At 43.5% G+C, this 26747-nt stretch overlaps 1 protein-coding gene and 1 non-coding gene across 4 annotated transcripts in view; both read right to left on the bottom strand.

Moving 5' to 3' along the window:
* The window catches only part of Gtf2a1 (general transcription factor IIA subunit 1), a 39433-nt gene extending 15580 nt beyond the window's left edge, over positions 1-23853 (bottom strand). The window contains exons 1-4 of one of the 3 annotated variants that reach the window (XM_045154604.1): positions 23593-23840; positions 20427-20528; positions 7265-7469; positions 3693-3757 (exon numbers count right to left, since the gene is read on the bottom strand). In XM_045154604.1, coding sequence (XP_045010539.1) covers positions 3693-3757; positions 7265-7469; positions 20427-20528; positions 23593-23622 — 402 coding nt within the window. In that variant the 5' untranslated portion in view covers positions 23623-23840. Of the gene's footprint in view, positions 1-3692; positions 3758-7264; positions 7470-20426; positions 20529-22274; positions 22294-23592 lie in introns of those variants that run through there. The other 2 variants (XM_045154605.1, XR_006638130.1) reach the window with 2 other exon arrangements.
* On the bottom strand, positions 4573-4716 carry LOC123462659. Its single transcript, XR_006638441.1, has one exon. It is a non-coding gene; the product is annotated as a small nucleolar RNA SNORA79 (small nucleolar RNA).
* Positions 23854-26747: the final 2894 nt, after the last annotated feature.

Below are 26747 nucleotides of genomic sequence, written 5' to 3'. Positions count from 1 at the left end.
TTGGCTAAGGTGTGGGAAAGAGGAACCCTTATTCACAATTTGTGTGAGTGTAAACTGGAGCAGCCTTATATGTGTTTAATTCACAGTGTCAGCATAGGAAAGAAAACTAGAAAGGGTCCACAAGTGAGGGGATACATTACAGGGGAGGGGAGTTAGAACACATGTGACATATGAAAGTACAAACTAGAGCTGGAAAGATTTAGGTTGGGTTGTGGGTGGGGAAGGGTTAATCAAAATTATAAAAATAATCAAAATTAATTATAAAGTTGTATGAAAAAGCCATGTGGATTTGGCCAGTCAGGCCACATGAGCCAATGGGTTCAACAGTGACATGTCTGTTATGGGGGAAACCAACTTCTCTCTAATTAGACTAAAGGCCAGCTCCATGGGAAGGAATACATCCCTGACACCGAAAACCTACAACAGGGGTAGTCATGAGCTCCAGGGGTACAACATCTGTTGCTGTCTGGCTAAATGTATATACTATGCTCACCAAACTGCCCAGTAAGCACTTCTCTTAATGCTCATTCGCATATATTAATGCTACCCTCACTTTTGGTTACAGAAGCTTTTCTTTTTAGATGGCAGTGACCCTGGGATGACTCAAAAGGCACTATATGGTACTGAGAAGTGACAGGAGTGCTCAGCACTGAAATATCTCTATCACACCTTCCAAGGCTCAGAGTCCATTTTGGAACAAGTGGAAGAAAGAATGTAAAAGCCAAAGGAAGGGTAGGACTCCTTACAACATGCTCCTCCAGACACAAAACTAGCCTGGATATCCATGACATCACCGTGCCTGACACATCTACACAAGACCATCATAATAGGAGAAAAAGAAAATAAAAGACGGATTGAGAGGGGGTTGGGGAATATGATGGAAAATAGTTTTAAAGGGCAAACTAGGGGGAGGGAGGGAATGACCATAGGTTACTGTTTAGAATTATGGAAGCTGTCAATAAAAAATAAATAATAAATAAGCCATGTGTCAACTTCTTTGTTAACTAATTTAAAAATATAATTTAGGGCTGGAGAAACGGCTTAACAGTAACACATGCCTGTAAGGCCTAAGGACCCCAGGTCAATTTTCCAAGTCCCACGTAAGCCAGATGCACATGGTGGCACATGCATCTGGAGTTCGTTCACAGTGGCTTGAAGCCCTAGTGCCCCCATTCTCACTCTCCCCCTCTCTGTCTCTAAAGAAATACATATACATATAATTTAAGGCACACCTTTAATTCCAGCACTTGTGAGGCAAAGATAAGATGATTGCCATGAATTCAAGGCCCACCCTGAGGCTAATCCCAGGTCAGCCTGGGATAGAGCAAAACTCTACCTCGAAAAACCAAATAATAGTAACAATAATAATAATAAAATAAACAAATATATGTACATATAACTTAAGGTACTAGAGAGAGGGCTCCTCAGTTAAGAGGCTTGCCTACAAAGCATAACCACCTGGGTTTGATTCCCCAATACCCACGTAAGCCAGATGCATAGTGATGCATGTATCTAGTAAGTTCCTTTGCAGCGTGTAGAGGCCCTGGTGCCTTCATTCTGGCTCTCTTCTATCTTTCTAAATTGGATGTGGTGGCTCCTGCCTATAATCCCAGCACTCTAGAGGTTGAAGTTCAAAGCCAGCCTGGGCTAGACTGAGACCCAAAACATATGCACACAGTTTTTGTAAATATTAGGCTATCTCAGATCTGTTCAAAGAAGCATTTTTTTTTTTTTCCAGTGGGTGGTAATTACAGGGGAGACTCAAAACTTGTCCAAGTGTTGAGTAAATGACTTGAGTACTCAGAGATAAATGAAACATCTATAACACTCCTTGCAAGGCTTGGGGAACACAGTGGAAGAGGGAGACCAGGCTGGTCTGTAACTCACTGTGTCGACTAGCATCACCTTGAACTTAAAAGGTGATCCTCCTGCCTGAACCTCCAACTGCTGGGGTGAAAGGCTTATGCCACCATGCTCGGCTAAAAATATGTATTTTTTAAATAGCATAAGTAGTACGTGGTGGCACATGCCTTTCATCCCAGCACTTGGGAGGCAGGGGTGGGAAGATCACTGTGAGTTCAAGGACACCCTGAGACTACATAGTGAATTCCAGGTCAGCCTGAACTAGAGTTAGACCCTACCTCAAAAAAACAAAAATATAAAAATATCTTGGGGATGGAGAGGTGGCTTAGCAGTTAAGACACTTGCCTACAAAGCCTAAGGACCCAGGTTTGATTCCCCAGGGCCCATGTAAGCCAGATGCACATAGTGGTACATGCATCTGGAGTTTGTCTGCAGTGGCTAGAGGCCCTGGTACACCAATTCTCTCTATATATAATATATCTGCCTCTTTCTGTCTCTCAAATTGAAGAAAAAAAAAAAACCTTGGGGGACCAGGCTTGGCTATGCAAGCTTTAATCCCAGCACGTGGGAGGCAGAGGTAGGAGAATCACTGTGAGTTCAAGGCCAACCTTAGACTACATAGTGAATTCTAGGTCAGCTTGGGCTACGGCGAACCAAAAAAAAAAAAAAAAAAACAAAGAGTTTCTTCCAATTTATAGTTATATGCTGTTATACCTGATGAGATATATAAGTTGTTCTATGTGTAATTTGATAATATGATAATCAGTGTGGAAACTCTGCGAATTTCCCAACTTCTTCTATCACTGCATAAAATGCATTTTAAAGCATTAATTTATAATTATAGTAAAATAGACTGTATTATGGTTTAATCATAACAGATTTTTAAATGTTTGATTTTGGAAATATTTACCTGTAACTACCCATATAGCTTAGTTTCAACTAGTTAATAATTTTTAGCATTCCTGTCTACTTATAATAGATCTTCTGAAATAGAAACTATATGTGGTACCATTGGTTTGGCTGGTGACCTATAGCTAAAAAACAGCAGGGAATGAAATTATCACATACAAAGCAGCATCCTTCTGGCATTAATTTTTTTTCTTTTTTTTTTTTTTTGAGGTAGGGTTTCACTCTAGTCCAGGCTGACGTGGAATTTACTGTGTTCTCAGGGTTGCCTCAAACTCAGAGATCCTCCAACCTCTGCCTCCCGAGTGCTGTGATTGAAAGTGTGTGCCACCATGTCGGCTTATTTTTTTTTTTTAATATTTATTTTTATTTCTTTATTTGGCAGAGTTAGAATGGGTATACCAGGTCTTCCAGCTGCTGTAAAGGAGCTACGTATGCATAAACTCACCTTGTACATCTGGCTTGGTGAGTCCTGGGGAACCACTAAGCCATCCCTCCAACACCACTAATTTATTTTTGTATATATTATTTCTCTGTGTTTTGTAATGCATGTGCATGGACAGATGCATTCAAGGAACATGGAGGCTACAGGAGAATAGCGAGCATGCTTCCACTCTCACTTATCCACTATTCCTTGAGACAGAATCTCTCTGTGAACCCAGAGCTGTCATTCTCAAAAGCCCTTACAAGTCTTCAGTCTCTGCTCTCCACAGGAGTGGGGTTACTTCAGCAGAGTTCAGGCACTCATGTATGATGAAGCAAGTGCTTCCCTATTGAACCATCTCCCCAGATCCTTTTGTGACTAAAAGAAAATGTTTTCTACAATCTCCAATAATCCCCAAGCCATTAAATGTCACACATAGAGTAATCACAGTAAATGTGAGTAAGTAAAACCAGTCTAAGTGTTAAACCCCAAGTCTTACCATGCTAGATGCATTCATATGCTGTATTAACTTAGAATCAGGGACAATAACTTGTGGTGCTGTGGCTAGAAAAATTAAAAAAAAATAAGGAAACATGAAACTGTTTCATACTCACAATTTTATGTAAACGCAGGGTACTTTTTCATGCTTTTTCACATTTTATGTATTAAAATACTCTCAAACTATTACCATGGAAACCAAAAGCTTTAATACACTCACCATGTACTGAAAAACATTACTAAAACCATATAAGTGATAATATCTAGAAAGAGACCAGGGAATTGAGAAACATGGAATAATGAGATGCCAACAGTTAAACAAAAACATTTCTGTACACTCAGATAAACTGGAAATTTCCAAGCATAAATTAAGTCTTGCCTTACTAACTCAGCATTAACTACTTTACTGATACAAAGTAACATGCTGTGACTATTAAGAAGAAACTCAAAGTTGTAACTACTTTTTAAATCTATATAGTCCTTTTCCCCTAACTTGAGATACTATACTGCTTTAATTAACTGTTTAAAAAATACAAATTAGGAGCCAGGTGTGGTGGCACATGCCTTTAATCCCAGCACTTGGGAGGCAGAGGTAGGAGGATCACTGTGAATTCAAGCCACCCTAAGACTAGCCTGGACTAAAGTGAAACCCTACCTTGAAAAACCAAAAAAAAAAGAAAAAAGAAAAAAAAATTAGGGCTGGAGAGATGGCTTAGTGATTAGGGACCCAGGTTCAATTCCCCAGGACCCATGTAAACCAAACTCACAAAGTGGCACATGCATCTGGAGTTTGTTGCAGTGGTAGGAGGCCCCTGGCGTGCCCATTCTCTCTCTCAAGTAAAAATATGAAAAGTCAGAAACAATGGCAGAAATGCAAAAGGAATTGTTTGACTCCACAAATGTCAGAGAATATACAGATAATTCCATTATGCTAATAATCTCTGAGTAAGGAAAATCAAATTTTAATTTATGATGACCTAAAATCCTAGTGCTAGGCCTAAAGGCAATAGGAAGAACAGTCATCAATGCAGGTGAAAAGGACAAGATTATTTGAAACAAGATAGACTTAAAATAGGTTAAAAAGAAAAGACTAGCTATAAAAGAAAACCAATCCAAATAGATCTTCCCTACTATACCTCACTATTGGTTTTATATCTTATATAACACTCCATCATGACTCAATTGGGTTGCTAAATGGTTACCTCAAAATACATTTCCAGAGCCAGGCATGGTGGTGCACGCCTTTAATCCCAGCACTTAGAAGGCAGAGGTAGGAGGATCACCATGAGTTCAAGGCCACGCTGAGAGTACATACCAGGTCAGACTAGAGTGAAACCCTACCTCGAAAAAAAAAAAAATTCCATTTATTTTCACTCTCCATTTGTGGTAGTTTGAATTGGCCCCCAATACATTCAGTTCTTTATTGTTTGTAGTTTGCATCTACAGCCACCTGGCTGGAGGCAGTGTCACTGGGTGGATCTTAAAGTGTGGCAGTGGGTTTCAGATTTCAATCTAAAGATATGCAAAATGTGCCTAGCAGGAGTTCCTGAAATGTGCTGTGGCTTTTGGCTTTTGGGCTGGTGCTTCTCTCCCTCTGCTTGGTCCTGAGAAGGCAGGCCAGCTTCTTCTGCCATTTATGGAACTTCTGTATCTGTAAGCTTCAATAAATATCCCTTCCTCCATAACTCTGCCTGGTCTGGAAGTTCATCTCAGTGAACCTGAAGCTGTCTGATACACCCCCTCTAGTAGTAACAACTAGTTAAGGTTTGTTCAATTAGAATTCCCAAGAAATAGGGCTGGAGACATAGATGGCTTAGCGGTTAAGGCATTTGCCCGCAAACCAAAGGACCCAGGTTTGATTCCCCAGAACCCACATTAGCCAGATGCACAAGGGGCACACATGTCTGGAATTCATTTGCAGTGGCTGGAGGGCCCTGGCATGCCTATTCTCTCTCTCCCTCTTTCTGTCAAATAAATAAATAAATAAAAATAAAAGAAGAAAAGAAATAGAATTTGTCAGGAAAAAAAAAAACACATGCTGTATATAATGGGTCAAGACTCTCAGACCTTAGGCTGGGTGTGACAGCTCATGTTTGTGATCCCAGCAATGACAGGGAGCCTGAGGTGGGCAGATCACCTTAAGTTCAAGAGGAGGCTGGGCTACACAATGAGCTGAACACAACTTGTTAGTGAAACCATGTCTCAAACAACAGAAGATTCATAGCCTTTTCAGGTTTCCCTCAACGATGAAATGGAGCTAAGCACTATTTTACAACACTCTCAAAAAGGAGGGGAGAGTAATTAAATGAAGTTAATGAGACAGTATCTATAAATAACTTGCATACTGCAAAGCACTGTGAAAATAGTTATATAAAGATTTGATTTTTTTTTTCTTTAAATCAAACATATAAATTGAGCCATATTTTATACACATTCTCCACTTGTAAAAACTGGGATTGGGGGCTGGAGAGATGGCTTAGCAGTTAAGCGCTTGCCTGTGAAGCCTAAGGACCCTGGTTCGAGGCTCGGTTCCCCAGGTCCCACGTTAGCCAGATGCACAAGGGGGCGCACGCATCTGGAGTTCGTTTGCAGAGGCTGGAAGCCCTGGTGCACCCATTCTCTCTCTCTCCCTCTATCTGTCTTTCTCTCTGTTTCTGTCGCTCTCAAATAAATAAATTAATTAAAAATATTAAAAAAAAAAAAAAACTGGGATTGGGCCGGGCATGGTGGTGTACACCTTTAATCCCAGCACTCAAGAGGCAGAGCCAGGAGTATCACCATGAGTTCAAGGCCACCCTGAGACTAGAGAGTGAATTCCAGGTTAGCCTTGGCTAGCGTGAAACCCTACCTAAAAACAAAACAAAACAAAACAAAACAAAAAAACAGATTGAATTTTCAAACTACCACAGTTAAAAATTTCTCCAGTCAGGTGAGGTGGCACACACCTTTGATACCAGCACTTGGGAGGCTGAGGTAGAAGGATCGCTGTGAGTTTGAGGCCACTCTGAGACTACATAGTGAATTCCAGATGGCCCACACCTTTAATCCCTGCCCTGGTAGGCAGAGGTAGAAGGATCGCTGTGAGTTTGAGGTCACCCTGAAAATATATAGTGAATTCCAGCTCAGCCTAGCTAGAGTGAGACCTTACCTCAAAAAAAAAAAACAAAAAACCTCAGGCATTTAAGCTATACAACTAAAAAACAAAATCAAGGAACATGTGTCATAAAGAAACCTGGTAACTACTTATCCACAATAATGGAGCCCACAGTGAATGAACCTCTATGGAGCTGTGTTATTTTAGGAACTGACCCATAATCCTTTTCAAACTGACACAACTTTCCTCTGTAAGATTTATGGAGCTATCTCTCATTCCTTAAAAAAAAAAAGGAAGTTTTTACAGACACCACACAAACCATAGCAAGGGAAAAGGAAAACAAAAGCAATTTTTTTGTTGTTGTTTTTCTTTTAAACCAAGCACCTCTGATCCAAAAAACACAGAGAAAAAGAGTATTTTTTAAAAACACAAGTTTAACTTCTAAACCACAGCAGAAAAACAAAGCCAACTGGTCTCACCTTGCTGTGATGCAGGAATAAGGACCTGCGGGGCCTGTGCGGGCTGAGGTACTGTTTGCTGAGGTTGAGCCTGCTGCTGCTGCTGGTGGTGGTGGTGGTGCTGCGGCTGCGCTTGATGCTGCTGCTGAACTTGCAGTAAGAGCTGCTGCTCTTCTGAATGAAATCCGTCTACTGCCCTGGACTGCATGAGTTTACTCTCCCATAACTAAACAAAAACATTAAAGACACCTCAGAGAAAACCAGACAAAAAGAAACTTATATGGACAAGACAGTTCTTAGCTGTTTGTAAATACAAACGAAAAAGAAATTATAACAACATACAAAAGAAATTATAAACCACAAAAAATACAGTCTATAATCCTTCCCAAAGTGTAAGCAAAACAAAGCTCATCTTTGCTACTTCACAGCACTGAAGACTTTTCTTATCTCCAATGACTTGCTTTAATTCCTAGGTTGGCAGATTTTAGCAGAATTTCACATAAGTAGTATTTTAGACAACAGATTTTCTTTTGTAATACCAAAACCAGTATTAAACTCTTTTTATGAAAATCTCCCCAACACCTGACCTCCTGTCTCTTAAACAGCAGTGTCCAGAACAAAACTCCCTCTCTCCTTAATTAGAAGAATGAAAAAAAGGGAGGTAACCCCTATCTAACCCTGCATAATGAGAAAAAAAAAGTAGTGCTGAACAACCTTACAGGTCTTTCCCGTGCTCTACATCTCTGGGAATTTTCCCCTTCGTACATTATGCCAAGAATTGACAATCACTTTCTGCTTAGTCATTTCTATAGTTAGGCATACTTAACCCATATATTTAAAATCTGAATTCCTTCAAGATATGGAATTTGCTGAGTACTAAACTATGACAAGTGGAAAATTCCACAAGATTCTTTGTTCTATGCACAAAATTATCAAAGTGTTGTATTAAATTACCTTCAGGGTATATTACACATACTATGGTAGTTTGATTTAGGTGTCCCCCATAAACTTAGGTGTTCTGAATGTTAGATTCCTAGCTGAACATTTGGGAATTAACGCCTCCTGGAGGGAGTGTGTTGTGGGAAGTGGGCTTATGAGTGTTATAGTCTGTTTCCCCTCGCCAGTGTTTGGCACACTCTCCTGTTGCTATGGTCCACCTTATGTTGGCCAGGGGGTGATGCCCACCCTCTGCTCATGCCATCATTTTTCCTGCCACCATGGAGCTTCCCCTTGAGCCTGTAACCCAAAATAAACCTTTTTCCCACAAGCTGCTCTTGGTTGGGTGATTTCTACCAGCAATGCGAACCTGACTGCAACACATATATAAGTGTGTGCATATACATGGTGAAGTTCATTTATGTTCATATTATATACATATAGTGTCTGAGAGATGGATGTATACTTCTGGGTTACAAACCTTTCATATTAGGGGCACTCGATATGAAAAAAGATATATGCAACTCTTTCAGCCTTCTCCCTAACATATTTCCTTCCTACCTCTTCAATGTTACTCATCAACCCCCAAGAAATGACCCAGAAAGTTGGCATTCCTGAAAACACAAACAAAGCAAACAGAGCAAACAAAGCAAACAAAACAAAGGCTCACTACACACCAGAATCTACGCGCTGTTTTCCTTCTAGGACCTGCTCTTGAGATACTGCCCAACTCTCTGCAAGCTGCTGTGAGACCTGCTCTGAATGAAGCTCCTAGCCGTGTTACTCTCCACCCTTCCCCCATCTAGACTTGCGTTTACATGCTAGTAACAGCCCAGCTCCTTTTTATCAGCTTCCTAAGTAAACAAAAAAAATTTCATGGCAAAACCATTCCCCTGGGAAGCCCAATATTCAGAAATGCTTGAAATCTATACTTATGAAATGGTAACAGTTATCTACTCCTGGCTGTTGTAAAGCTAAAGATTATATATTATATAGTCAGTGATCTACATTAACTGTCATTACTATTGTATTAGTGGCACTAATTGTGTAACAGAGCATTACACCACAAATCAGGAAACCAGTTGATCCTGACTGAGCTACTATTGTGACCATAGCATTTACCTTTCTTTCCTATTTTCCTCATCTAAAAAGAAGAAAAATAGATTTAGATTATTCCTAAACTAACAAATGTAGGCTTCTAGAGATGCTAGATGAAAAACAACTTGTTTCTTCCCACAAAAACAAAGTACTATTGTCTAAGCAAACTGTAAGTGGCTCATCCGAGGAAAGTGAGCCCAAGAACAGAACGTTTCAAAATAGGTGCTTGCCTGACAATAAGACTTTATTACACTATGATTAACTTATGACGCATAGTTTCTCAAATATGCCACTTACCCAGCCTCTCTTGCTCCCTTTTCCAGCCCCAAACTAAAATCTAGCTTCTTGTGAGTCAAAAATAAGGTGAGCCAGGTGTGATGGTGGACACCTTTATCCCAGCACATGGGAGGAAGAGGTAGGAGGACAGCTATGAGTTCGCAACCAGTCTGAGACTACAGACTATGTCAGCCTGGGCTAGAGAGAGACCCAACTTCGAACACACCCCTGCCACAAAAAAAAAAAAGGTGAAAATAAAATACTATTAATTAGCACCATAAGAAATTGTTTTCTAAACCGAACCTATAGGTTCCTGTGTCCTCCAGGGCCCAGCCGTGGACCCCCCACCCCAAACCAAGGTGCATAGGCAATGGGGTGGGTGAGCGTGTGCCAAGAGAATCACTTCCGAGAGATTGTTGAACAGCTCTCTCAGTTTATTATCAGGGAAATGGGTTTATAAGCATCTGAGGCAGGGGGAAGGGTCTTAAGGAGATTAGTGGGTTTAAATGTTGCTAGCCTGTGCCTAGGGATGTTCTTTCCAGTACGTACAAAGTCAGGTGATCTGCAGAGGGTCCCAGGACTGTGTGAAGGCTGCCAACTGATAAGGAGTTTCCTAGCCAACTGGCCAAAGGTCACAGAGCTATGGCAAAGCCTAAATTCAGGTGTGCTGGGCTTGGAGAAGGAGCAATCTCCTGTAGCCTGGGGATCCTCAGCCATGCCTGGAAGCTCAGTCCCCTCTCCTGAAGGCTCCAGCCTGTGCCTGGCAGTGCCCCACACAAACCTTTCTAATGGGGGGGTGGGGGAGACACTGAGGATTGACCCTAGTTACTAAGTACACACTCTGATACTGAGCCATATCAACAACCCCTCAGTTTTCTAAATTTATTGCTTCCCTTTAATTACCTTCCATTGGTCTACCCAATGCAATGTGGACCTATCATTCCAATGAAACCTCTGTAAAAATGACAAATACTAATAATTACATAAAATGTGTAGACCCAAGAGTCAGAATCTACCACAATAAGGGGCTTAGAGTAGAGTCCTTGCCCAGCAAACATGAGATAAAGCACCAGGCTGGAAAAATGGCTTAGAGGCTAAGGCACTTGCCTATGAAGCCTAAGGATCCAGGTTCCATTCCCCAGATAAAGTAACCACATAACCAGATACACAAGGTGATGCATGCATTTGGAGTTCATTTGCAGTGGCTAGAAGCCATGCTGTGCCCATATTTTCTCTCTCTCTCTCTCAAATAAATTAAAAAAAAAACAGTTTTTAAAGGAAAGTCATGGATCAGGGGAGACAAGCATATTTATTTACAAAAGCAGATTCCTTGGTCCCATTCTACAACTCCTACTAAGCCAGACTCTGGAGCAAAAGAATCCAAACCCTACACTTCAATGAGCATCCTAGATAATCACCCTCTCTCAAAAGACCTCAGTATAGCCAATGTTACCAGTAGCAAATGTTGGAACTTTCACTGTGTTTTCTTACAACTGAACTAGTTACACACTACTACTTGTAGTGTTAACCTTAGACTACTCCATCCTTATAGTGAGCGTTCTCGGTTCCTAAAAGGAGGCCAATGTCAAAATCACATGACCTCAAAGAAAAGCAGTCACTACTTGGTCATATTAGAGAAATTTCCTTTTAACTTACTATTTTGAGTCTTACCTTTTCCAGCTATGATTCCCTACATGCCCTGGAGTTTGACTGCACTGGCTGGAGGCCCTGGCACGCCCAATCTCTCTCTCTCTGCTTCTTTCTCTCAAACAAATAAACTTTTAAAAAATTTACCAGCCATTTAGCATTAAATTTTTTTAAGCCTGGGGAAAAAAAGTTAATGGAATTATGGGTTTTCTTTTAATTTTTTATTTTATTTATTTGCAAGCAGAGAGAGAGAGAGAGAGGGAGGGAGGGAGGGAGGGAGGGAGGGAGGGAGGGAGGGAGAGAGGGAGGGGATAGAGAATGGGGCCTCTACCCACTGCAAACGAACTTCAGATGCATGCGCCCCATTGTACATCTGGCTTATTGGGTCCTGGGAAATTGAACCTGGGTCCTTTGGCTTTGCAGGCAAGTGCCTTAACCACTAAGCCATCTCTACAGCCCTGGAATTATAGATTCTATACAAATACTACTATCATGTTGGGCAGGAGTATTGTATTATACAAGCATCCCTCAGAAAATGTACAGAACTACAACATTCCTGGTGTTTGCCTACTACATGGAAAAGGTATTTACTGGTCAGCATGACACACAATCGTACATTTTCCAAAGTTCTGTGGCAGTTGGTATAGCCCGCTATGAGTGAGTATTTAGCAGGCATGATATTATTATTTTAGGCAACGTGAGAAATGCAAAAGTAGCACCACATAAGTACTAAGCATTAGCTTATCAAATATGTAAAATCTGAATTGAATTAATTCAAAGCATGTAGTTTATCCAGGTGTAGTGGCATGCCTTTAATCCTACCACTCACTCAGAAACAGAGCCAGGATTGCTATGCTTTCAAGGACAGCCTGAGACTACATAGTGAATTACAGGTCATCCTGGGCTACAGCAAGACCCTACCTTGAAAAACCAAATTAAAAAAATAAATAAACAAACAAATAAAAGTGTGTAGTTCTCAATTTCATTTTATGCTATTTTAACTTTATAAAAATACTGAGCTGCATGCAGCCCTATGGGAGAGAGACATTATCAACAGTGATAAACAACAGTAAACATGGCAAGTCCTAACATCAGCCAGCCATGCCAAATGTGCCAACTGGTACAACAGTGGCATGTCTGTTACAGGGGAAACCAACCGCTCTCTAATTGGACTAAAGGCCTGTTCCATGGGAGGAATACATGCCTGGTACTGAAAACCTAGTCAAAAGCCTATGGTGGGGAGGTCATGAGCCTTAAGAAGTAACACCTGCTGTTGTCCGGCTAAATGCATATATTTTGCTCACCAAATTACCTTGTAAGCACTTTCTTAATGTTTATACCCATATACTAATGCTACTCTCACTTCTAACTAGAGAAGGCTCTCTTTTCAGATAGTGATGACCACTGGGATGACTCAAAAGTCACCAAAAGGCTAAGAAATGACAGTGGAGTATTCAGCACTGAGACATCTCTACCATACCTTCCAAGATTCCAGGTCCATTGCAGAAGAGGTGACAGAAAGAATTTAAGAGCCAAAGGAAGGGTAGGACTGCTTACAATGCAATCTTCCAGAAACAAAATGGCCTGGATATCCATGACCTTGCAGTGCCTGAAACCACTTACACAGATCTTCATAATAGGAGAAAAAAAATGGTATCAAACTACAAGACAGACTAATTGAGAGGGGGAGGAGATATGATGAACAGTGGATTTGTGAGGGGGAAGGTGGGGGTGGGGAAGGAATGATCACAGTTCATTGTCTATAATTACAGAAGCTGTCAATAAAAATGTTAAAAACAGGGCTGGAGGGATGGCTTAGCAGTGAAGGCACTTTTCTGCAAAGCCAAAGGACCAGGTTCAATTCCCCAGGACCCAAGTTGACCAAATGCACAAGGTGACACATGCGTATAGAGTTAGTTTGAGTGGCTGGAGGCCCTAGCATGCCCATTCTCTACCCCCCACCTTCTCTCACTCTCTCAAACAAATAAAAATAAAATAAATATTTTTTTAAAAAGTTAAGACACATATTGAGCTCAGAGTGGTAGCTTGCATCTATAACCAAGAAGGGAGGAACTAAAATAGAAAGATCTTACTGAGTTTGAGATCAATTAGGGCAACAAAGTGAGTTCCAGGTCAGCCTGTTTCCACCAGACCCCACCAACAAGAATTCTGTTTTAACTACCAACTGTTAAAAATAACATTGAAAGCCGGGCGTGGTGGCGCACACCTTTAATCCCAGCACTCGGGAGGCAGAGGTAGGAGGATCGCCATGAGTTCAAGGCCACCCTGAGACTCCATAGTGAATTCCAGGTCAGCCTGGGCTAGAGTGAGACCCTACCTTGAAAAAAAATAAAAATAAATAAAAAAATAGTAACATTGAGAGCTGAAGAAATGTCTCCACAGTGAAGGCACTTGCCTACAAAGCCTAGTGACCCAGGCTCAATTCCCCAGTACCCACATAAAGCCAGACTGGGCTGGAGAGATGGCTTAGTGGTTAAGCGCTTGCCTATGAAGCCTAAGGACCCCAGGTTCAAGGCTCAATTCCCCAGGACCCACGTTAGCCAGATGCACAAGGGGGAGCACGCATATGGAGCTTGTTTGAAGCAGCTGGAGGCCCTGGCGCGCCCATTCTCTCCCTCTCTCCCTCTCCCTCTCTCTCTGTCTATCTGCCTTTCTCACTCTGTCTCTCTCTCTCAAATAAATAAATAAATAAATAATGAACAAAAAAAAAGCCAAATTCACAAAGTTGCGCATGCATCAGGAGTTCATTTGCAGCAGCTCAAGGCCCTGGTGGCCCATCCTCTATCTGTCTCTGTCTGCTTGCAAATAAATAAATAAAAACTTTAAAAAATGTAACACTGAAAGCCGGGCATGGTGGTACACACCTTTAATCCCAGCCCTTGGGAGGCAGAGAACAGGTGGTTTGCCTGAGTTGGGGGCCAGCCTGAGAGTATATAGTGAATTCCAGGTCAGCCTGAGTGAGACCCTACCTCGAAAAACAAAACAAAACAAACCAGTAACACTGAGGGCTGGAGAAATTGCTCGGTGGTTAAGGTGCTTGACTACAAAGTCTCTCTCTCTCTCTCTCCATCTCTCTGCTTGCAAATAATCTTTTTAAAAAATGAGCCACCACAATCAGCTTCACCTTTTATAGCGACGACTCCCTTTTCAACAGTAAGTACCTGTTGTTTCTCACATCTTGACTTCAGCAATCTTTTCCGAGGTGTCTAAAACTGACAAGAGAAAACTCATCCCTGTTCCTAAAATGAATGACATGTATATAATTATACTTTACCTAAACATATTAATAACTAAAAATTATTGTGCTCAAGACACCCATCAGAAAAATTCATTTTAAAACTACTGAGATTCCATTTTACCCACTGAGAACGGCTACCATATAGAAAACACGTTGGTCAGGATGCAGGGGAACGAGGAACCCTTAATCACTGTTTGTGAGAGTACAGACTGGTCCAAACTCTATGAAAACCAGTGTGGAGGCTTCAAAATGAAAAACAGATCTATTGCATATTTCCCAGCTGACCCACTTGATCATAAACCCAAACAACTCTACATTGTACTAGAGATACCTGTACATCCAAGTTTATTGTAATCCTTTTTAAACATTTTTTTAAATTATTTATTTATTTATTTGAGAGCGACAGACACAGAAAGACAGATAGAGGGAGAGAGAGAGAATGGGCGCGCCAGGGCTTCCAGCCTCTGCAAACGAACTCCAGACGCGTGCGCCCCCTTGTGCATCTGGCTAACGTGGGTCCTGGGGAACCGAGCCTCGAACCGGGGTCCTTAGGCTTCACAGGCAAGCGCTTAACCACTAAGCCATCTCTCCAGCCCTGTAACCCTTTTTATAAGGAAATGGATTCAGACTAGATGAATGAGTGGATGGTGAAAATGGTACATATACACAATGTAATGTTGCCCAGAAAAAAAAAAATCACGAAATCTGCAGGAAAATGAGTACAGCTGGAAAACATGAAGTGAGGTAACCCAGGCTCAGAAAGAAATATTGTATATTCTCTCTCATATGATCAATCTAGTTCTTAGAAAGGGATCCATGAGATGGAAAGAAAAGGCTTTAAGGAAGGTGGCTTGGGGGGAGGGAGGGGGAGGGGGGGGAATATGTGAAGACATAGCTCAGTGGCAGAGCTAGCACATTGAGGCCCTAGATGAAATGCCCAGTACCATAAAACACCACCTTTTTAAAATTAAGCTTGGAGAGAGCCCCAGCACACCTAAGATATGAAAGGAGAAGTCATGGGGCAGTGGTATAGTAGGGAAAGAGGAGATGGGACAAGGAAGGGGGGATTGATTATATCTGAACTGAGCATGTAGTCATTATTGCCTCAACACTGTATTTATGTATTGTTTACATTACATCAGATATTATAGGTAAGTTTATGGAACTCTGGGTACTAAGTACTTGTATCATTTAAAAGATTTCTAAGCCGGGCGTGGTGGCGCACGCCTTTAATCCCAGCACTCGGTAGGAGGATCGCCATGAGTTCGAGGCCACCCTGAGATTACATGGTGAATTCCAGGTCAGCCTGGGCTAGAGTGAAACCCAACCTCAAAAAAACAAAAATAAAAGATTTCTATAGGATGAACCAGGCATGGTTGTGCACACCTTTAATCCCAGCACTCAGAAGGCAGAGATAGGAGGATCACTGTGAATTCAAGTGAATTCCAGGTCAGCCTGAGCTACAGTGAAACCCTATCTCAGAAAAAAAGAAAAAGAAAAAGAAAAAGAAAAAGAAAAAGAAAAAGAAAAAGAAAAAGAAAAAGAAAAAGAAAAAGAAAAGAAAAAGAAAAAGATTCCCATAGGGCTGGAGGGATGGCTGTTTGGTTAAGGCGCTTGCCCGCAAAGCCTAAAGACCCAGGTGTGAGTCCGCAGTACCCACAAGGTGGTGCATGCATCTGACATTTGTTTGCAGGGGCCAAGAGGCACTGACATGCCAATTCTGCCTGAATCTTCCTCCCCCTCCCCCCCCCTCCCCAGGAGTAAATAAATATCCCAGCACTTGGGAGGCTGAGGTAACAGGATCATCCTGAGTTCAAGGCCATCCTGAGAATACACAAAGAATTCCAGGTCAACCTGGGCCAGAGCAGACCCTACTGCAAAAAACCAAACAACAATAAAGGTGCCCAGTAAGTTGAACTCCAACATCCGAGAGGTGGTTGCTGTCTCTTAAGTCTGTACCCTAAACACACCTCACTCACCTCCCCTACCTCCGACTCTAATCTACTCTTCTGTCTCTAAACTATTGAAGTACTGTTCAAACACATGAGCGACTCTTAGAACCATTTCACCAAGCCAAGATCTAGTTATAACGGTGGTGCCTTCCTTGTTGAGTATCACAGGGAATCAAAGGCCTATGGTTACATCAATATCACCTACAAGCTAAATAAGTATCCTTGTCAAAGGACAATGATCTCACTTACTTTCAAATCTATAAAAATTAACCTGTTTTCTCACAGTATGCTTGGCTAGGAATTCTCAATGATTCTCTTATTTCACAAACCATCTAGGTCCTGCTTAAAACACTTAACTACATTTCAGGGCATACCTAAACATGCTAGGAAAACCCAGCTTCCCTCACGAGCAAATTTGGTGGAAAGCAGGTAGTGATTGTCCAATGTACAATCCAAGTCCTTACCTATAGTACATTTTGACAGTGGTACTCAAGTACTACTTCCCTACGGAGTTTTGGCAATGTCTGGAGACATTTCTGACCACAATGAAAGGTGATACTGGCATCTAGTGGGCAGAAGTCATATATATTGTTAAAACCCCACCATAGCACAGTCCTGACAACAATTAATCCAAAATATCAACAGTGCCAAGGCAGAAACACCTAAGCTAGAGGCAGGTATCATCAGGGTTTTCAGAATCATTTCTAGCTGAAGAAGCTTCATTTGGAGACTGGACGCTGCAGAGATAGTTCAGTCAGTAAAGCACTTGCAAGCATGAGGACCTGTGTTTGATCAGGTCACAGTAGCAGGCTTGTAATCTCAACTATGCTTAGGAAGCAGGAAGAAAGATCTCTGCACCTCTCTGGCTAGCCAGTCTAGCCAAATTAATGACCTCCATGCCAGTAAGAGACTCAAAAAGAAGTGAGCAGTGTACTCAAGGGTGTCCTCTGCCCTCCACACACGTGTGTGCATGCACCTGCTCATACAACATTCATACACACGTATGCATACACACATTAGACAGAAAGAGAGAGGGAGGGCAGAAGGCATCAGTGTGTGATCAGTGTTAGGAGTACTGGCTGAGACGGGTATGGTGGCACACACCTTTAATCCTAGCACTAGGGAGGCAGAGGTAGGAGAATTACTGTGAGTTCAAGACCACCCAGAGACTACATAGTAAAATTCAATATCAACCTGGGCCAGAGCGAGACCCTACCTTGAAAAAAAAAAAAAGAGAGAGAGAGACAATCTGAGGGACCTCATTCGAACCACCACACACTAAAACTTATTTCATTGCCACAATAAAGGTGAGATTTGTTATATTTAAAATAAGCTGCTAGGGGCTGGAAAGACGACTCAGCTGTAAAAGGTGCCTAATTACAAAGCCTGCTGGACAGGGCTCATATCTAATTTCTAAACCCACAGTACTAAAACTTCTTGATCTCAGGACTGTTTATCTAGAACTGTTTATCTCTTTTCAAAACTTACTGAGGGCTGAGGAGATAGCTCAGCAGCTAAAGGCACTTGCTAAGGCTGCCCACCCAGGTTCAATTCCCCAACACCCATGTTAACCCACACACAAAAAGTGCCTATGTGTATGACATTCATTTGCAGTGACAGGAGACCCTGGTGCACCTGCACATACACAAGCATGCATGTGCGCATGCGCGCATAAGTAAATATTACAAAAAAAAACTTACTGAGACCCTCAAAGAAGTTTATGTTTGTGTATTCTCTTGAGATATTTACAATAATTGTAATGATAAAGGCTTTAAAATATTAGTCAGACATGGTGGCATGTATCTTTGGGGCAAAGGTAGGAGGATTACTGTGAGTTCAAGGCCAACCTGAGACTACATAGTGACTTCCAGGTCAGCCTGAGCCAGTGAGGCCCTACCCCAAAAAACAAAACCAAAAAAGATGTTAAAAGATATACTAACGCTGAGCATGGTGGTGTAGCCTTTAATCCCAGTACCTGAGGGGCAGAGGAAGGAAGATTGCTGTGATTTCGAGGCCACCCTGAGAAGACAGCCTGAGCCAGAGGGAGACTCTACCTTGAAAAACCAGAAAGAAAAAAGAAAAAAAAGATTTACTAGTTCCTTCAGAAATAAAAGCAGGAGTTGGAGCTCTTATCTAGCATGTGTAGAGTCCTAGGTTCAATTCACTGTACTGCAAAAAACAGATAGAAATGACTTAAAAGCAAAACGCAAACAGCTGGGTTCTGGGACTCCACCTTTGAATGTACTCAGTTGTCCTCGTGAAGCACATGAGGCAAATCCACTATCCTGCAGCTATGCAGAGGGTAAAGCAAAGGGCACTTTATATGATGTTTTCTTACAAGTTCAGAAATTAGGAACCTGAAGCTGTATAGCCACGAACCTTTCACAGTGCTGGAGTACAAGCTGTTACCATATCTTGCTTGCTGATCAAGTGCATTTCCCAACAATATGCACTAACACAAAGGCCAGTTAACTACGCAACTCTTTCACACTTCATTACAGAACCCTAAATTAACACATGTTTTCTTAAAATACTAAGTTCATCAGAATAGAAAGTCTATGTAAACAATTCTGCTACACGTGAACAGACATGTCAAGGGAAAGCACCATGCACTGGAGCTGTGACTTGACTTTTCTTACAAGAAACAATTTTTAGTAGAAAGAGTGACAAGTCAGTTTTGCAGGCCTGGTACTTAGCCAACCTGGGGAAATCACTCTTCTAATCACCGAGCAAAAGAATGTGCCACAATCTCATGAGTCATCACAACATCAGGAAAATAGAAATACAAATTTAAAAGCTAATTTTTTTTGGTTTTATTTTGCTTTGTTTATTTTCCACATAGGGCCTCACCCTAGCTTAGGCAGCCCTGAAACTCACAATGTTCCTACAACTTCTGCCTCCCAAGTGCTGAGATTCAAAGCAAGGGCCACTATACCCAAACGAAATCTAATTAGTTTTGCATAAATCCAAGACAGAGAAGACCATCTTCCAATGTAAAAATATATTTTCACCTAATATTTGGCTCACATAAGTTTTGTTCCAAATACCTGAAATTCTTTTCTCAAGCACATGTCTAAACCCTATCACTTAAAACACACTTTTAGAATATACATAAAATAAGAACATTTTTAAAAAGTTAAATGTAGCAGGGCATGGTAGCACACACCTTTAATCCCAGCACTCAGGAGGCAGAGAGGCAGGAGGATGGCAGTGAGTTCAAGGCCACCCTAAGACTACATAGTGGATTCCAGGTCAGCCTGGGCTAGAGTGAAAACCTATCTTAAAAAACAAACAACAAAAAAAAGAGTTAAGTGCACCGGGTGTGGTGGTATACCATTGTGCCTTTAATCCTAGCACAGCACTTGGGAGGAAGAGGTAAGAGGACCTCTGCGTTTGAGGCCACCCTCAGACGACAGTGAGTTCCAAGACAGCCCAGGCTAGAGTGAGGACCTACCCAGCAAAACAAAACAACCAACCAACCACAATTACAACAACAAAAGACCTATAAAACACCAACACCCACCAGGCTTGGTGGCTCTCACCCTTAGTGCCAGTACTCAAGAGACTGAGGTAGAAGGATTACCCAGAGACCAAGGCCAGCCTGGGCTATACTGAGAACTTACCTTTTTAAAAAAACACACATGGGCTGGAGAGATGGCTTAGTGGTTAAGGCATTTGCCTGCAAGGCCAAAGGATCTGAGTTCAATTCTCCAGGACCCATGTAAACCAGACACACAAGGCAGCCTTTGCAGTGGCTGGAGACCCTGGTGTGCCCATTCTCTCGCCCTCTTTCTCAAATAAATAAATAAAATACATTTACACACACACACACACACACACACACACACACAATACCCAGCACCCTTCACTAAACCATGGTATCTCCTTACATAAAGTCAAATACTTATCCTACTAAAAAGTCACTGACTCGCTATTGGCAAGAGGGAAGTTTTGTGGCAAGAGGGAAGTTTTGTGGGGAGAAGGATGTAAGTACTAAAACAGGAGACAAACTCACAGTTTTTAGTTCCATCAAGATTTGTTCATCTACTCCTTCATCCAGGAAGATATCTCTCACATCATTAATAACATCTTCAATCACAGATCTATATAATTTAGGCTTTAAAAAAAAGAATAAAAGAGTTTTCAACAAGTTAAAAAGTTTTACAGGCTTTCAGATATTCAAACAAATTTAAAATACAATAGTGCTGAAACACCTTTAATCCTAGCACTCAGGAGGCAGAGGTAAGAAGATCGCTGTGAACTGAAGCCAGCCTGAGTATATACATAGTAAATTCCACGTCAGCCTGGGCTAGAATGAGACCTGACCTTTAAAACAAAACCCCCCCAAAAAAGGTCAATTTGCCAACTAACTAAAACTCATTTCAAAATACAGACCTTAAAGGAAAGGCAAGGTTATTATAATAGACATCATTTATACTCACTATCCAGAAAATGAGCCCATATTTTATTAAGACTATGTAATACAGTTCATAAACAAAAGTTCCTTATGCATATAAGGTCCGTACAATTTCCAGTTATAATTTTCTAAGCTGTAGTCAAAACAGCTAACATGATACTTAATATTTTTTTCTGGTTATGTCTGGTTCCTACTATCCCATGCTTGATTTCATCACTGTTGAATCCCAGCCAGTAATTCTTGGACTTTTTGTCCAACAGGCACCTGTCTGGCAATGACCATCAACCTAATAATGAATACTGAAATCTAAAAATCACCAAACTTGCTTTTCTCCTCGATTTGTCTGCACCTTCAAGCTATCACTAAGCTGTATACAGGCAATGTAATTTTAAACTGGTCAGATAAATCTTAAATTAACAATGTATATATAAATTTTCAAACATACTGGATATTATTGAAAATTCTGAAACCTATTACCCTAAAAACCTTTTGCTTAGAGATTGACACTTAGGTAAAAATCTGTCTTCTGGTACTGTTTAATGAATCATGTCTTAAGATTTTGCTTTTTGTATCTTAATGAGAGACAACTTGAACATTTAACCCATTCAGCAGCTGTATGGCTTAAGAAAGGTGGGTAATGCAGACTTCACAAAGCACATACAACCAGAATAATTTAACCCATTCAGCAGCAGTACAGCTGAAGGGAAATGCTGACTCCACAAAGAATAACCATACAGAATTAGCAAAACTGTTTACAATTTGTAAAGCTCTGAAAATACCATTTTTAAATAACAAGAAGCAACTTCCAAATCATTGCTTAAAAGTCTAAGCTGCATTTCAGCCAGTTTTTGTCTTTTATTAGGTTATACACTACATAATTTAGGTTTTTCCTTTCAAAAAAATACAGTATTCCCAACTTTGATACTGGTACATGAGAAGGCCTTAAGTGGCCAGTATCAAGTGAGCAAGCTTCCTTTAACACTTGGTCTCTGGAGCAAAGTTGACACATTAACTGGATCATACTGGACCAAGAAAACAGTACCACTGAAGAATTTTAATTTCTTAAGATACAGTTTGTTCTGCGACTCATTTTTCTGACATTTCCCCTACACATAAATACACAATGGACAGATGATCCCATAAGGAAGCTTCTGTCACTTTACTTCTTGGAAAACTCTTCATGCCTAAATGATGCAATCCAGGAACACGCAAATGAAACCATGGCAGCTTTAGTTCTAACATTTCTTGAACACCTGAACAAAACACTACCATACTCAAGTCCCCTGGCAACTAACATTTTATAAACAAAGCATTTAAAAAAAATGCGAGAATGATGCTGGCACCTTCCAACGGAGGAGGAGGCGCATCAAATCGTCTCATTTAAAATGAAAAATCTAAATAGTCAAAAAAAAGAGAGAGATGGCAAATCAGGCCTAATTCTCCTACCAAACAATGCAAGCAAATCCTAGGTGCAGCAGCTTTAAAAAAAAAAAAAAAAAAAAGAGGAACTTGGGTGTGTGGCAGCAGCCCCCCAGGTCGGTTGGGACTGGACTTGGGGAGCAAAGCTGCAGCGAGCTCCGCAGGCGCCCGTCTCCGGAGCACGCAGCTCCCAGCTCCCAGCCCCGCGCTCCGCAGCGCTCACTATTTAAAGCCGGATCTGGTGTTTAAATGGAGAGGCGGTGACGTAGGCCTGAAAAGCACCTTCCCATCCTGGCAGAGTCTATATTAGAGAGCGGCAATGGCTCTATATAAACAGGGCAGCCAAAGGGAGGAGGACCACAAGGCTGAGGGACGCGGAGGCCGCAGCCATGATGGATCGGGCCGCGGCGCCCCGGGACGGGCTCGGCGGTCGGGACCGGGCACCACCGTGTGGGTTTTTGTTTTCGTTGTTGTTGTTGTTGTTTTTAAGTGTCACGAGAAAAAAGGAGAGAGTTGGGTGGCCTAGTGATGCCATGGCGTTGGTGATTGAAAAGGATATGTGACTGCTTTTTGCAAACCTACGTGATCGCAAAAAAGGACAAGCGGGGAGCAGGAGGCAAATTTCCAAGGCGAAAGCGGGGACACTTTTGAGCACTGTAGGCTGGGTTTTTCTTTTTTTGTTTGTTTGTTTCGGTGCTTTTGCTAGTCGAAGATAATCTGGGGGAGGGGGGGTTGCTTCCCCTTCGCCATTTTACCCATCTGGGAGAAACCGAGATGAAATGCTTTTCAACCTTCGTCTTTTTTTTTTTTTTTTCCTCTGGTAATAGAAGGATTAAAAATAAAAAAATGGCCCCAAGTGAAGGTTCTCCAAGCACCACCACGAAGCTCTAAAGGAAGCCCCCAGCTCGCCAGCGGCCTTCCTCCGCATCCGAGGGCATGGCCGCGGGTCTTGGGGATTCGCCCAATGGCCCAGGCACGCTTTTGAGGGTTCCGCGGCCGCTCGGGAGCCGCGCCGAGCCAGGGACGGGGCCCCACTCCGGGGTCGCGGCGACTCTCGCTCGCTCGCTCGCTCGCTCGCCCGCCCGCCCTCTCTCGTCTCCCGCAGCGGCCCCGGCGCACGCCTCCCTCTTCCCCCCACCCCGCGCCACCCCCGCCGCCGGCCGTCGGCGCCCCCCTGCCCGGCCCCCTGACCCGGGCCGCCCGAGGCGGGAAGCAGCGGCCGCGCGGGCTGGCGCAGGAGGACCGAGGCCGAAAGACGCCGTCCGCCCCCGCCCCCGCCCGCGCCGCCGGCCGTTGCTTGCCGCCTCGTACGAAGCCCCCGCCGGCCACCGAACCACGTCCTTACCACGGTGTTTGTATTTGCCGAGTTCGCCATTTCCACACACAACACAAACAAGAGAAAAAAAAGAAAAAGAAAGAAAAAAAAGTGGGAGGGGAAGGAGAAACAAAAAAATTAAAAAAAAAAAAAAAGGACCTGGAGGGTTGACCCAAGTCACAGCAAGATTTGGGGCAAAAAAAAAAAAAAAAAAAAGATTTTTCAACAAAACCGATCCTGAGGGAGTAGGGGAGGAGCGGTCAGACTAGGAAAAGGGGGGGACTCTTCCGGGAGCTAAAAAAATTTTTTTTAAAAAAGCCTCGGGAATCGCCTTAAGAAAAAAAAAATACATATATATATATATATATACATATATATATAGCCACGACCCTTCAGGGGTCTGGGGGGCGTTGCCCGCTCCCCACCCCGCGCCAAGCAGGGAAACCACCACCGGCCGCCGCCCCGAGCGCCTCCGCTGCCGCCACCGGCTGCAGCTCCAGCCGCCCGGTCCGCCCGCTTCTCCCCTTTATATAGTCAGCCGACGAGCTGCGCGAGCCGCCACCGCCGCCGCCGCCGCCGCCGAGAGACAGGGCGGAGGGGAGGGCGGGGCGGAAGGGGCGGGGCCGGGGGCGGGGCCGGCGCGAGACACCGCGAGAGCCGCGTGCGCACGCGCGCCAGGGGCGGAGGCCGTCTCGCGCCTCGGCGTCACGGGCCGTGGAGGGTGCTGGGTGCGACGGCGGTCCCGAAAGCTCCGAGCGCGCCGCCCCCGCCGCCGCCGCCGCCGCCGCCGCCGGGCCAAGTCTCGCGTGATCACGTGGCCCGCACCCAGGCGGAAGTCTCCCGCGGAGGCGTGGGTACCGCCTTGCTATGCGCCCAGGGGCTCTGGAATCCGAAAGCTGCCAGGGGCCGCGGGCGTGTGTTGCGAAGCAGGGGCGGCCCTGGGAGAATGGCCGCCGCCGCCGCGGGACCGCACGTCACGTGGCGCGGCTTCCGGGGTGCCCTGGGGGGAGGGCGGGGTGGCCGCCCTGGCGCGCTGAGAGGCTCGCGACGGTTTCTAAATGCGGAGTCATCTGTGCAGTGCGGGCCCGCAGGAGGCTGGCGCCTCTTGCCCGCGCGGACCTGTGGCTCGCACGCTCGCTCGCGGTTGTGTGCGCATCCCCGTGGGGCTCCGGGGAGAGCTACGGCGTGTGCCCGCTGCGTGCACCTGGTGGGACGAGTGAACCCCAGCCTGTCGGGGCTCTTCGTGCCCGCACAGACGCCACCAAAGTTGAGCCTCTGCTGCCGCAGGTTGCTCTGACTTCTCAGAATGGTGGGAGTGACTGTGGACAACCTGGAGCACCGCACGGTGGCCAACATGCAGTGACTGTCCACGAGTGAAACACGAGCCCCTGGCACACACTCGTGGTAGTACCATTCGGGAGTTTGACCTGCGCCCCTCAAGCAAATCCTGTCTTGGTTTCCGCGCAGAACAGAAGGCAGAATTCACAGTACCTAACTTTCCTGATCCTAGGGATTTGGGCAGACCTCGAAAGTTGTAATCTGCATGTGTGGAGTTTATTCAAAAGCAAAGCTTTTTTTTTTTTTCCCTCAGGTCTGTGGTCCTAGACAATGAGTGTTTGTTTTTTTTTTGGTTTTTGTTTTGTTTTTTGGGTTTTTTTGAGGCAGAGTCTCATTCTAGCTCAGGCTGACCTGGAATTCACTATGTAATCTCAGGCTGGCCTCTAACTCATGGTGATCCTCCTACTTCTGCCTCCAAAGTGCTGGGATTAAAGGTGCGTGCCACCATGCCCGGCCTCTTTTTTTGTTTTTTTAAATTGCTTATTAGAGCTAGAGAGGAGTGGGGTAGAGAGAGAGAATTGGCACGTCAGTGCAAATGAACTCCACATGCATGCGCCACCTTGTGCCTCGGGTTTACGTGGGTATTGGGGAATTGAACCTGGGTTCTTTGGCTTTGCAGGCAAGCTCCTTAATTACTAAGCCATCTCTCCTGATTCTCCCTCCCCGCTCCCCCGCGAGGTAGGGCCTCAGTGTGGTTCATTTGACCTGGAGTTCACTATGTAGTCTCGGGGTGGCCTTGAACCCACAGTGATCCTACTACCTCTGCCTCCCAAGTGCTGGGATTCAATGCGTGAGTCACCACCTCACCGGGCTTTTGCTTTGCTTTTGAATAAACTACTACTTCAAAAACCAAAAAAAAAAAAAAAAAAAAAGCCCAAGGTGATTTACAGTACAGGAGAGGAGCTGCAATACAGATCATGACCTTGAAACAATTCAAAAAAAAAAAAAAAAAACTAGTGTTAGTCTTAGCCAGCACAAAAGACGATACAATACAGAACATAACCAATGCAAACGTCTATTATAGTGCAGGACTGAATTTTGGAGGCTGGCATCTAAATTTCCTTATCCTAATTTCCATCTCACCCGCCAAGATCATCAGGAGCCTCTGCAATTGAGCCAATATAAATCTTTGCTCCCCTTTTAAGTTTTCTCTGGGAACAGCAATGCAAAAATAATTAATACTGGGTGCTTCCAGAAGGGATTAACATTTGAATTAGTACACTACATAGCTCTCACAAATTTGAGTGGGCATCTTCCTCCTCATTGATGGCCTGAATGGAATAAGAGGACAGAATAAGGGTGAACTCAGTCCCTCCCCCCCGAGCTGGAACCTCTGTCTTCTGCCTAGGACATCAGAACTGGGGATTTGCAACACAATGTCCTCAAGGTCTGCCTCCTATTAAGATTCTTAGGAGCTGGGTGTGGTGGTGCACACCTTTCATCCCAGCACTTGTGAGGCAGAGGTAGGAGGATTGCCCTGAGTCTGAGGCCGCTTTGAGACTACGTTGTTAATCCCAGGTGGGCCTGGGCCAGAGTGAGACCCTATCCCCCACCAAAAAAAAAAAAAAAGTCTTAGGCCTGCAGATTTGAGACAAATCCGATACCTTTTTAAAAAAAAAATTATGTATTTATTTGAGAGAGCAAGAGAGGGAAAGACAGAGAGAGAGAATGGGCCTCCAAGGCACTGCAAACTCCAGACACGTGTGCCCTCCTCCCCTTCCTCCTGGCATCTGGTTTAAATGGGCCCTGGGGAATCAAACTGAGTTCCTTTGGCTTTGTAGGCAAAGGCCTTAACCGCTAAGCCATCCCTCCAGCCCAAATCTGATCCCTTTGGTTGCTGAGACTTT

This window comes from Jaculus jaculus, chromosome 7 (genome assembly GCF_020740685.1).
Source record: "Jaculus jaculus isolate mJacJac1 chromosome 7, mJacJac1.mat.Y.cur, whole genome shotgun sequence".
Taxonomy (NCBI): domain Eukaryota; kingdom Metazoa; phylum Chordata; class Mammalia; order Rodentia; family Dipodidae; genus Jaculus; species Jaculus jaculus.
Note: the sequence above shows the minus strand (reverse complement) of the source record. Positions and strands in the feature narration are given on the sequence as shown.